Source organism: Sturnira hondurensis, unplaced genomic scaffold, assembly GCF_014824575.4.
Source record: "Sturnira hondurensis isolate 20B ecotype Veracruz unplaced genomic scaffold, ASM1482457v3 Scaffold0014745, whole genome shotgun sequence".
NCBI classification, from domain to species: Eukaryota; Metazoa; Chordata; class Mammalia; order Chiroptera; family Phyllostomidae; genus Sturnira; species Sturnira hondurensis.
Window position 1 is genome coordinate 3461597 of NW_028087376.1, and position 12840 is coordinate 3474436.

Consider the following 12840-nt stretch of genomic DNA (forward strand, 5'->3'; position numbering starts at 1 on the left):
AAAATATGCAAGAGAGACAGAAGGAACGGTTAAGGTGACCTGAAACAAATTAGACTGTATTAGCCAGCTCTGGAAACAGCATTCTAGAAGAAAAGAGAGCAAGAATAATAGTGTTGATATAGAAAAGTTCCATAAGAAAAGGTCTAAAGCAAGTTGCAGTGGTTGATAAGTGAATGGGAATGAAGAAATTGAGCCACCAAATGCAAATAATAGAGAAATTTAGATCAAAAGGTGATGAAAAAGATTCCACAGTAGCTGGAGGAGCTGCAAGATAAAGGGAACTTGTTAAGACAAGAGATATGATTGTGTGCACAGGCCAAGGAAAGGAAGACAGTGAACGCAGGCCAGAGGAGGAGGAAGCTGACCAACAGGACGGGGGGAGCGAGTGGATGGGATCAAAGGCACAGATGGCTGCACTGGCCTGAGGAGAGGAAAGAAGCTGAGGACAGATGTGAATCTACGTGAATTTAAGCAAAGTGGGAAGGAAGCTGAGGGATATCACCCAAGATGGCCTCTACTTTCTCAGTCAAGTAGGAGAAGATGAAGCGCAGTGCAGCCGAGGGAAGCTGAGCGACCGGGGGCGGGTGCCCAGAATATGGAAGGAGCTAACAGTTAAGACCAGTAAGCTCCAGATGAGGTTGGAAATCATGAATGTAAAGTGGTGACCACTGATTTTCTTCAGCAAGGATCAAGCTCAGTGGAGAAGGTAAACCTTATTATTGATCCATACTGGGGTTTTGCCAGGAAGATATGACAAAGAAATGCATGGAAGGGAAGCTAGAACAGCTTAATAATAATAATAATAAAATAACAAGAGAAAGAAAACTGGTGGTAGCAACAAATATTTATCGAGAGACTATTTTATGGCAGGCATTATTTGCATATTTTGCATTTTTTATCTCATTTAATCTTTGCAATAATCTTGCTGACACAGGACTCTGCCCACTGCCCTGTGTACTCTCTGCTCACAGCACTTACGAAGTTGGCCTTAACTGTTTGTCAAACTCTCCCACAGACTGTAAAATTCAACCACTGAACCCTGAATGACTAACATTAAAAATGAATGAAGGAAAGAAAACAAACCTCATTTACATTAACTCTTGACCAGCACCAGAAGTTAATGCAATTCTAAATATAATTAATATCTTTCTGAAAATCAGACCAACGTAAGTCACAAGAGTACCAAACAAATAAGAAAAAATTCAAAATAAAATACTATTTAAAACGAAGAATTATCTCATTCCAACTGGCGAAAAGGAAATCAATGTTCTGATTCACCTCCCCTAAATTCATAGATTTTAAGAACAAGTGATTCACTGGCCCATTTCTGTTTCAAAAGGAGCCTTCCTTTAACTAGACAGTATGGGAATTAGACTAATTCTTCCACTCATCCTTTTGTCCTTCTCCGGGTTACCCAAATATTTCAATATATTTAGATTTCTTGTACAAATACATTTAGATTTCTTCTACAAATTATCTGCATACATCTCTTAAATATTAGGAATCAAACAAGCACCACCCTCATGAGACACACTCACCTGGAAAGTTCTAGAGAAGTGAGAAGACTGGGGACTGGATAGACATTCACTGCTGTCAGCCCTAATCAGACACAAATGGGTGTTAGTAACATTCCCTAAAGAAGAAAGTAACTGAGTGTAATGAGGCAGAAGTGGCTTAGTGACATCACCAGAGAGGAGACTGACGTCACCTACTGCCGTGAACTGAAGACAAAAACCAGTAGGTAATTCACACTACCCGCTTGAGCCCAGTTTGAAGACCAAACCGGACAACTGATGAAGGATCCTGTGTGCTGTACTGGGTTCACACCAGATCAGGCAGTTGTTCAATGTTAACAGTAACTACTTGGGTTTTTTTAAAAAAAACCGTAATTGGATTTTTACTGGCAATATTTTAACTTTCAATTAAAGTAAAACATAAATATGATCTTAAGTGTACAGATCAATGAATTTTTACAAACAGGACACAAAGTGTGACCAGTGCCCAGAGTGAGAAACAGAACGTGACCCGTCCCCTTGTCTGCCCTCCAGTCACTGCCACCACATCCTGACTCCCTGCACCACCCGCTATTTCGGCCTATTTACGCACACACACACACACACACACACGCACACACACACTGCACATAAAGTTTTTGATCAGGCTTCATTCACCCAACATTCTACTTGTGGAATCTGTTCATATTATCACATATGGTTGTAATTCATTCATCCTATTGGCAGTCTAAAACTGTTCATGTAAGTGTAAAATTTCTCCATTTTAGAGTTTTAGAGCATTTAAGTCTTTTCCAGGTGGGATTACTATAAATTTTCCCCATGTCTTTTGTGGACTAACATAAGCATTTACACTGAGTATAAGCTTAAGAGAGGAACTGTTGAGTAGAGGAGCTGAGATGTTCAGCTTTAGAAGACAGTACTGGCCAGTTTTCCAAAGTGGTTGTACCAATTTACACTCCCAACAGCTGACACTCGGATTTTCAGCCTTTTTCATTCTAGTCCTTCTGGTAGGTGTGTAATGGTATCACACTGGAGTTTCAATTTGCACATCCCTGATGACTAGTGCAGTTGAGTGCCTTTTGTTATATTAACTGATCGTTTGGGTAACTTCTTTTGCAAAGCTGAGTTTTTTCACTTTTTAAAAAAGATTTTATTTATTTTTTTTCAGAGAGAGGGGAAGGGAGGGAAAAAGAGATAGAAACATAGAAACATCAATGTGTGATTGCCTCTCACATGCCCCCTGATAGGGACCTGGCCCGTACCCAGACATGTGCCCTAAATGGAAACTGAACCTGCGACCCTTTGGTTGGCAGGCCAGCACTCAACCCACTGAGCCACACCAGACAGAGCAGTTCAAAACTGCAAATGTTGATGTGAATTCTTCCAGGTGGTTGAATTTAAGGATTCTGTAAAGAGAGTAGCTAACTTCAAACAGGCCCCACCTATTCCAGTACTGGGATAGAATCTCCATTACCAAGGACTGCATCTACGTCAGTGAGGTCTTATTCCACAGGGCCAGTCACTCAGATTCCTTAGATACATTAAGAACAGAAAATGGAGCCCTGGCTGGTGGGGCTCAGTGGATGGAGTGCTGGCCTGGAAACGGAAAGGCCGCCAGTTCAACTGCCAGTCAGAGCACATGCCTGGATTTCAGGCCAGGTCCCCAGTTGGGGGCGTGCGAGAGTCAACAGACTGATGTATCTCTCACACATTGATGTTTCTCTCCCTCTCTTTCTCCCTCCCTTACCCCTCTCTAAGAGTAAATTAATAAAATCTTTAAAAAAGAAAAAAAGAAGCCAGGCGGTGAAAGAGAAATACCATATGATATCACCATTAACAGGAATCTAGACTTCAAAACAAACAAGCAAGCAAAATATGACCAAAGACACTCAAATATGGAACAGGCTGACAGGGACCAGAGGGGAGAGGGGAGAGAATCACAGGGGAAAAGGGGATGGACTCACATGAACAAGTATAAAGGACACATGGACAATAACTAAGGTGGGGGGCGGAAATGGGAGGGAGGTGGGGAGCACTGGGCGGGGCGGGGCTGGGAATATAAGACAGAAAACTGTACTTGAACAAGAATTAAATTTTTAAAAAAATTTTAAAAAAGAAGAAAATGGGCCTGGCAATGAACATTTCCATGGCAAAAGACCTCCTACCATCTCACATTATCTATAAAGAACACAAGTCAACACTCATCAGCTGTGACACTATTCTGATCCCAGCAATTAACCTAAGCCACAACCTGAAGCTTCTGTAACATGATTAAAGGCAGTCAAGAGAAGTCCTTAACTATCTTTTATCCTAATAATGTACAGTCATTAGAAATACAGAAAAGTATAATGAACACTCTTTGACTCATCATCTAGCTTTTAACAAATCCCCACATTCTGCCTTACAGCCTTCATACTTTTTAAGTAAGAATTAAAACACTGCACATACCAAGAAGTAAACATTATCCTGAATGTGATTTTTAGCGTTCCCATGGATTCTTTCATAGTGTTATGGCGTACTTATAGATAAGAAAACAACATTTTTGTGTGTTTAAAAATTTGATAATAACTATCATAGCATACACATAATTATGTACTTTCTTTTTTTACTCAAAAGTGTTTCTGAGCTCTGACTGATGTGACTCAGGGGCTGGGTATCATCCTGCAAACTGAAGGTCGCTGGTTTGATTCTGAGTCTGGGCCCATGCCTGGGTGTGGGCCAAGTCCCTGGCTGGGAGAGTGCAAGAGGCAACCCATCGATGTTTATTTCCCCCCTTCCTCCCTCCCCTCCTCTCTCTCTAAAAATAAACTAAAATATTTTTTTAAAAAGTGTTTCTGAGATTTATCCATATTAATGGATAAATTAATGGATAAAACGCTAAGCTTTAGTACACTGATTTCCACTGCTATGTAATAATCGATTATACAAACATATCACTGTTTACTCCTTTTCCTATTGTCATTTAAAAACATTTCTTCACTATAACAAACAACGCCCAGATAAACACTCTTGAACGTGCCTCCTGCACATGGGAAACGTCTTTGGGAGACACTCCAAGCAAGGGAGCTGCTAGAATGTGGGCTCCATGTACCTTCAACTCCCCTGACACCTTTATGCTGCTCTCAGAGGCGGTCTTACCAACAACCCTCGCACTGGCAGTGTGTGGGGCTGCTTCTCCCTGTCTTCAAAAGCACTTAGTCTTCTTTTTTTAATTTGATGAGTATAAATGGTATTATCGAAATCTGCACTTCTTTGACACTTAGTGAAACTGAACATCTTTTCCTTTCCTTCTTTAAACACAGAAAAATTATAACCTCTTTGGTAAAGAAGAACTCTGCATGAAATGAATGGCTTTGACAAATAAGAAACCTTTTACATTGAAAAATATTCCTGGAGCAAATCACTCTTGAAACGAGGGGCTTCTCACTGTAAAATTGAGGCACCACAAGATTTTACATTAGAAACTGGCAAAGGGCTGTATTTACTCAATATATGGCACCTAGTAAAGTTCAAGTATCCTATGATGTCTTTTTCACGCATATCTTAACCACTTAAGTGTTGACAGCAAACTTAAAGCATAAATCTAAGTCTCAATGAACCTCAAACTCTGCAGAGTGGCTGAGGAACACACTGCACTTGCCACTGTTCTTAGAAAGCTCTGATGCCAGCTACAGGAGAAAAAACAGGAGGCCAGAGAAGAACTCACTGTTCGAATTGGCGTAGAGAGTTCGAAGGGAGAAGCCACTGAGTGTCAGCTCCCTCAGCTGGTTCCGCTCACAGTGCAGCTGCTCCAGGCTACATAAGGAGCTAAGATCTAAGTCAGCCAGTTGATTGTCCCGCAGATCCATGTGGGTAATGTATTTATTTCCCTCCAGATTTTCAATAACCATGGTTTTCAAATGGTTCATCCTTAACATTCAGAAATAAGAAAATCATTAGAAATAAAATCTATTAAATGTGTTTATCAAAAGAAAAAGAGATATGATCCCCTTTTCCTTCCCAAAAAACTTTTAGTTAAAAACTTCCATCCAAATACCTAACAGAGTCAGGTAGGGATGAAGGAGTATGACGAAGGAACGAGAAGGTGAACGGAACCATCCGAGTCTGTGAGCAGCACGGCAGGCAGGGAGCACCAGGACAAGGGCAAGAGGAAGCAGCCACACTTCCTTCCATTGCTCTGCCTACTCTTTCTAGTGCCAAGACTCACATTCCATTAATTAATGGAGAGGAAAATAATCTCTATCTATATGGAATAAAGGCCAAGTTATAGAAAAAAGCTTCTTAGTTCTCTTTAAGTGTATGATTTAATGCACATAGGCTTGTTCTCATTTTCCTGTATTTCAAAAAATTCTTATTATTATGTCTTTACAAGGATATCAATGGTTTAGTGTAAATGAAGTAACATCTAGTATGTCTTTAAGAAGATAACTACAAAATAAAATTACTATAAAAATTATTAGCAGGAAATCTTTAACATTTTAATTATAATACAATGGATATCAAGAAACCCAATGATTAAGTAGAAAAATGGTTAAGTTTATTTAAAAAAAAAAACATTGCCCATCAATAAGCATATAAGATGCTGAACCTCACTCACATAAATTGATTAAAACATAAACTACTGTTTCTACCTACTGCAATGACAATAATTAAATAGGTTGCCAAAATCCAACATTGATAAGGGTGTGAGGAAATGGGAATTCTCATAAAATGTGGCTGGGAAGGTAAGTTAGAACAACCTTTGTCGAAGGCAATTTGAAGTTGCTATCATATGGTACACCTATATACCTCATTCATAATCCGGCTAATGAGTGAAAGGTGAAACTTCATTACAGCTTTGAAAATAAAGGACACACGGACAAAACCAAAGTGGGTAGGATCAAGGGTGGGACGGCTCGGGTTGAGGGGGAGTGGTGGAGGGAAAATGGAGACAACTGTACTTGAATAACAATTTAAAAAAAATTTTTTTTAAAGCCTAATGTTTTAAGGAAGTCTTTATAAAGAGAGAACTTAAAGGTCCACTGGAGGTCCACCTAAGAAGGTAGGTGACAAATGACCTTACCTTAAATCTACATGTTTGATGTGGCTCATCCTGTTCAGCACCCCGAGGTTTAAAACTTCCAGTTGATTTCCTGCCATAACCACTTTATCTAACATTGTAAGTTTCTCATAAACCTCGGGAATTTGGCTAAAGTTGTTGAAGGAGATTCCCAGGCAGGAAAGTTGTTGCAGATTTCCCAGCTCTTCAGGCAAAGTAGTCAGAAAGTTGCCATCAAGACAGAGAGTTTGAAGACTGTAGAAAGAAATCAAAGCAAGTATATTTTATGAAAGGTTTTAATTGGAATGGATAGAACTAGAATTATGGATTCTAATTTATGTCACTAATTTATTATGAATCTGATAAATGATAAAATGTCCCAAGTCCATCTACAGAAACTCACTAATATGATGATGGCTTCACAACTGACACTGACGGTCCCTCCAACACCGAAAACAGCCAGAGGCTCTGCTGTGGAGGGTGACTCGTCCCTGCTCCAGGCAAGTAACTGCTGCTGACTAGAACCCCCGTAATGACAGGATTTCCCCACGAGAGCTCACGGTTCTACCTTCATTCCAAGTGCCAGACAAGTAACATCCTGCACAGGAGATGAAAAATGTAGTAAGAGTCAAGATACTTACTTTAGGAGATTGCCAATCTGACTTGGAAGGTCGTGAAATCCATTACAGGAAAGATTTAGCTCAGTGAGGGTTGAAATCTCACATAACAATACAGGAAACAACCCAAGTTTATTATGGGACAAGTTCAGGCCCTTCAGCTGAGAAAATCTAAAAAGCAAAGGCACAAATTATAATATATATTACTGAATGAAAAAGTGACCTATTTCAAATGCTTGCCACAGAATTTGATCCACAAATACTTATGAAACACTCACTGTACTGCCAAACACCGCACACGGCACAGACGTCGGATGGCCAATACTAAGTCCAAGCTATCAAGGAAACCAGGTCTAGTGAGTGAGGAATTCTCTCTTATGCTTAGAAAGGTGGCCTTGAAGAAAAGCTCACGCTGACACAACTATTTTTCAAGTCAAACTGATATACTTGAAATCTTTTCCTTTATTAAATTTCTACGTGCAATGTAACATACAAATGCCTTGCAACAGTTAATCAACTCATGGACACAGAAATAGCTAATGAACATGCAAATCAAGTCTCATAAGCAACTTTTTTTCATACTGAAATTATGTTGGCTCAAATGTCACTTGAAATGAATGAGCCACTTACTCAAGCTTGAGATATGTACGTAATATGCAGTTTTACTGTAATGTGATCTGATATACAATACGAAATAGAAATTACTAGTGTTTCTGTTTTGTTCAGACAAGTAAAAGTATCTTACGCAGTCTTAGCTAGAGATAGTATCAACCTCAAATGGATCCATAGGAGTCCCTCTGGTAATTCTACGTGGGAGTATTATATTTGATTATTACGTCCTTACTAAAGCCAGATGATAAGGCTGAGGTGGTGTTCTCCACAATGAAGCTCTGCACCATCTGCTTCTAGATTCAGGTCCTCGGTACCTCACTCTAATGCTCCTCTCCCAAATTTTCAATTCTTGATTTCTAATTGTACTGACACTGAATACTGACCGTGGCCTTGATGCCTTAACTTTTGAATTCTTAACTCAGCCCTCAAACTAGATTAACCCTGTTTTCATAGCAACTTCGAAGGAAATGCTAGAAACCTACTTCCTTACAACTATAGCCTGTTTTTACTTTTTACATATCAATATTATTAAAGCAATTATCCCACTACTAAATATAGGCCTACACTTAAAAAACTTTGTAAAACATGAGATGAAAATAATAGAACTTTCTGAAATTTATTCTAGAAATATCAGTTATTAAGGAAGTGTGTAAAATGTCATTTCAGTGTGTATTATCTTTTTAATCACCATGTTAATTTGATTGCTCTTATTTCCAATTTCTCCCCTCCCCACAAGAATCCCAGACAGTTACTTACACCATATATTTATTCACTGCCATCCGTTTTTAAAGGGAAGAGGGAAGGGACATGAGTGGAGAGTGGTAATGGGAAACATACCGGTATTCTAACGAAGGAGATTGAAAACATATGGGTCATACTATGGTCCCTTAGGGACGAAATGGTTCCTTTATTAAAAGAGAAGTTTCATGGCCAATAAAAGGCTAGAGAGTTTGCAGGAGCACATACACACAGGTAAGATAAAAGCCCTAAGCTAGGAGTGAATTTCTTAAAATTAGGCCTATTCCCTGTAAGTCGATTATGTTTGATACTTCTGATCCAAAAACTCCCATAAGCGGACTCTCAATTTGCCTTGGCGACTGTCAGTAACTCCCATAAAAAGATAATCCAGATCAACAGCAGCTCAGCGTTGCCTCCACAACAAAACTTTTGCATCTATTTTCTGTTTGATAGAGAGGGGACGGAAAATTGGAAAACTGTATAAATAAAAAATTTTACTTCCTTTTCAAAATGGAAGGAAATTTTCAAATATATATGAAGGTAAGCACGCTCGCCTGGGGTCTAAACCACGAAGATACCGATTATGATTCATTTTCACAAATTAGCCTGAGCACCTATTCTCCACGTACTTGTACAGAGTGTCAAGTCCCCCCGGTCTCTCTAGTTGCATGAAGTTGTGTCGCAAGTTGAGGTAGGTGATATCTTGACTGTAGAAGAGATGCTCAGGAACCTCCTCAAGGCTGTAACACGAGAGATCGACAGTACTGATTCGCTGGGACACCACCTGAGTGAGGTCAAAGGAAAGAGCTGTCTGAGCTTGTACTGTATGCTCTCACCCAACACAGTACGGGATGACATTCACACAAAAAAGCACGGACTAAAAGGATGGGAATGAAAAAATGGTAACGAGATCCCATTATTCATTTATAAAATCCATAAGCTGGTAGGAAAGCCCAAAGATATGCTGTGAAGTGTCTATAAGCAAAAGATAAAAAACATATAAATCGTAAAGATGGAAAAGTAACATTCCATGCAAGAAGTAACATTAAGGTGACTCAAGATAACTACAAAATTTTGGGCCCTGGCTGATGTGGCTCAGTGGATTGAGGGTGGGCCAGCAAACCACACGATTGTGGTTCGATTCCCAGTCGGGGCACATGCCTGGGTTGCAGGCCAGTTCCATACATTGATGTTTCTCTCCTTCTCTCCTTCCCTTCCTCTCTAAAGATAAATAAATAAAATATTAAAAAACTTTGGGAGGCAGTGTGATATTGAAAGATAGGGCTTTTTGTAGCCACATGGGCTGTGCACTGCTTACTCGTATGGTTTCTTCATCTGCTGTGAGGATAAAATTAAATAACCAAGAACACAGCACACTGCTTAGCATGCAAAAGATGCTCAAAAATTTTTAATTCTCAGGGTAGAAGAATGGAATAGCTACTGAAAATTGAAACCATGATAGTTTTATCATGAGCAGATATTATTACATAAGTACAGAAAATTCAATAAAACCAAAACAAAGTTTATTATTTCTATAATGATATGCTAATAAAACATGAGTTCTGAAAAACAAGTTTTGAAAAACAAAACATCACTGGAAAAGCCATTTATGTTGTGACGAAAGGTCGTAACACTAAAACGGCCCTTTAAGAAACTACTTAGCTCCACGAACAAAAACGTGTTCAAGTTCTGCAGAGATAACCAGGAAAACAAACAGGTCTGAAAGTTGCAATACAGTTTTAAAGCACTTCATCATGACAGGCTAAGAAAGCAGTAATTACACTGAAAAGCCGATTGTCCTGAGCACACAGAAGAATGGTCTGTGAAAGGATCCTAGGTCGTGTCCCATCGACAAGTACAAATCTTAAGTGGACCATCAAAGTGGTGCCAAATACACCCAGACCAAGAAAACTAGGCTACCAGTTAGGGGATGCTTCCATCTGCCACCAGCTACTGTGGCTGAGGGCAAGTCATTTTAATCCCACTCCTTCAAGGACCTACCCTCCACACAGAAATGGGATGTAGGTAAATGAACCTGAAAACACTTCTGAAAGCATTTTGTCCTCTACAAATATAAATAAGTTAAGAACCTGGTGGAATTCCTCAATTTCATTCATTGTATACTTAGAAAAAGACCTTAGAAAGAATAAAATGTGTAATAATTGTAATTTGTTCTCTTGGGAATAAGTTTAGTTTCAAAATACATTTCTGTTGGACTCCTACATTCTTATCTCCACATCATGACATCTGACAGCTCATCACCTTGGATGCCTGCCGTTGCCATCTCTGGTACTCAGCCAAAGTCTCAAAGCTGACATGGTAGGTCTGAGCCTGGGCTCCAGCCGAGCTGAACGCGAGGGAGTATTGCCGTCGCTTCACCTCTTCTACCTGAAGAAGGGTAGGAAAGAAAATGAGAACCAATAAAAATAAAAACCTAGTCAAAAGCAAAAGACAATAACAAAGCAATAACTCAATTTTTAAAAACAAGCAAAGGATCTGAATAGACATCCTCCAAAAGAAAGAGAAGTGGCCAACCAACACATGAGATGATGTTCAGTGCCATCGGTCACCAGAGGAATAAAAACCCGAACCAGGAGACACTACGTCACATCCACTAGGATGGCTAAAATAAGAAACTCAGATAGTAAGTGTTGGATAACAAGTACAGCAAGGAAGTGGAGAAACTGGAACCCTCGTACACTGCTGGTGAGAATGTAAAATGTTGCAGCCACTTTGGGAAACAGTCCAAAAGTTCCTCAAAAGATTAGACATAGAGTAAGCATGTAATCGAGCAATTCCACTCCTAAGTACAGACCCAAGAGAACTGAGAACAGGCATCCATACAAAACTTATACATAAATTTTAACAGCATCATTCATAAAAGTGGAAACTACCCAAATGTCCATCAATAGGTAAAAGTATAACAGTGTGCCTGGTATATCCACGAAGTGAAATATTATTCAGCCATAAACAGAGATAAAATATTGATACACACAATATGTATTAACATTGAAAACATTATGCTAAGTAAAAGAAAATAGTCACAAAGAACCATATATTGTATGATTCCATTTATATGAAATGTCCAGAGTCAGCAATCTGTAGAGACACAAAGCAGATTAACAGATGACTAGGGCTGGGGAAAGAACAGGCTAATGATGGCTAAGGAGTATGAAGTTTCTTTTCAAGGTCATGAAAACATTCTAAAATTGACTGAGGTTATGGTTGCACAACTCTGTAAATATATTAAAAACTATTAAATTACACACTTCAAATGGGTGAATTGCATGGTATCTTAATTATATATCAATAAAACTGTTTAGAAAAAGAAAAAGAATAATTATTCAACAAGTATGTTTTAAGATTACTCAAGTGATAATCATGAGTAAATACATTTATTCATCTTTTTAAAAGATGTTATTTATTTATTTTTAGAGAGTGGAAGAGAGAGAGAGAGAGAAACACCAGTGTGTGGTTGGCTGCTGCGTACTCCCTACTGGGGGCCTGGCCCTCAACCCAGGCACGTGCTCTCACTGGGATTCGAATCAGTGACCTTTTGGTTCGCAGGCTGGTGCCCAATCCACTGAGCCACATCAGCCAGGGCTACTATCATTCTTTAAGTCACAAAAGAGTCTCAATTTGATAATTAAATATTTGTTGAATGAGTACATTCTACTGTTCTGGGCACTGGAGACATAACAGGGGAAAGAACAATGAAGCCCTTGCCCTTGATGGAGTTGATGTTTGAGAGGGAAAAACACTCTAACACCGAAACCATGACATGACGCAGCAAGACATAAAATACAAGGTCTGTCCGGAAAGTATCCGGCCACGTGCTATGGAAAGACACATGATACAGAAACACTGTACAAAGGACAATGATGCCTCAGTCCCCTTCGAAGCAGGCACCTTGGGACCTCACACAGTTCTCCAATCACCATCAGCTGCCCTGTCATATTTTCCTGAATCTCATTAACAGTCTAAAATCTTGCCTTTCAAAGGTGATTTTAGTTTTTGGAAAAGCCAGAAGTCACCAAATCTGGGCTGGAGAGGTGCTGAATTACTTGGGCGATTCTATGTTTTGCCAAAAAACTCCGCATGAGACTGATGCATGAGTGTGCACATTGTTGCGCGCTGTTGTGATGAAGCTGCCAATCACCAGTTGCCCATAGCTGCATCCTTCTGAATCATCCAAATATTCAAGCTTAATGCAAAATTTGATGCAGATTTGTTTCTCTACTTGCTCAGTCCTTTGGAACGTGATGGCCACACAGTACACATGTTCACTCAACAGTGCCTAATGCCCCCACTGACTAGTACA

At 39.4% G+C, this 12840-nt stretch overlaps 1 protein-coding gene across 2 annotated transcripts in view; it reads right to left on the reverse strand.

Annotated features, from left to right (window-relative positions):
* PHLPP2 (PH domain and leucine rich repeat protein phosphatase 2) overlaps positions 1-12840 on the reverse strand; it is a 68692-nt gene that overhangs the window by 19072 nt on the left and 36780 nt on the right. For both annotated transcript variants that reach the window (XM_037063692.1, XM_037063693.1), the window contains exons 5-10: positions 10782-10907; positions 9149-9303; positions 7194-7340; positions 6577-6807; positions 5221-5423; positions 1539-1599 (exon numbers count right to left, since the gene is read on the reverse strand). In XM_037063692.1, the coding sequence (XP_036919587.1) occupies positions 1539-1599; positions 5221-5423; positions 6577-6807; positions 7194-7340; positions 9149-9303; positions 10782-10907 (923 nt within the window). The remainder of the gene's footprint in view (positions 1-1538; positions 1600-5220; positions 5424-6576; positions 6808-7193; positions 7341-9148; positions 9304-10781; positions 10908-12840) is intronic.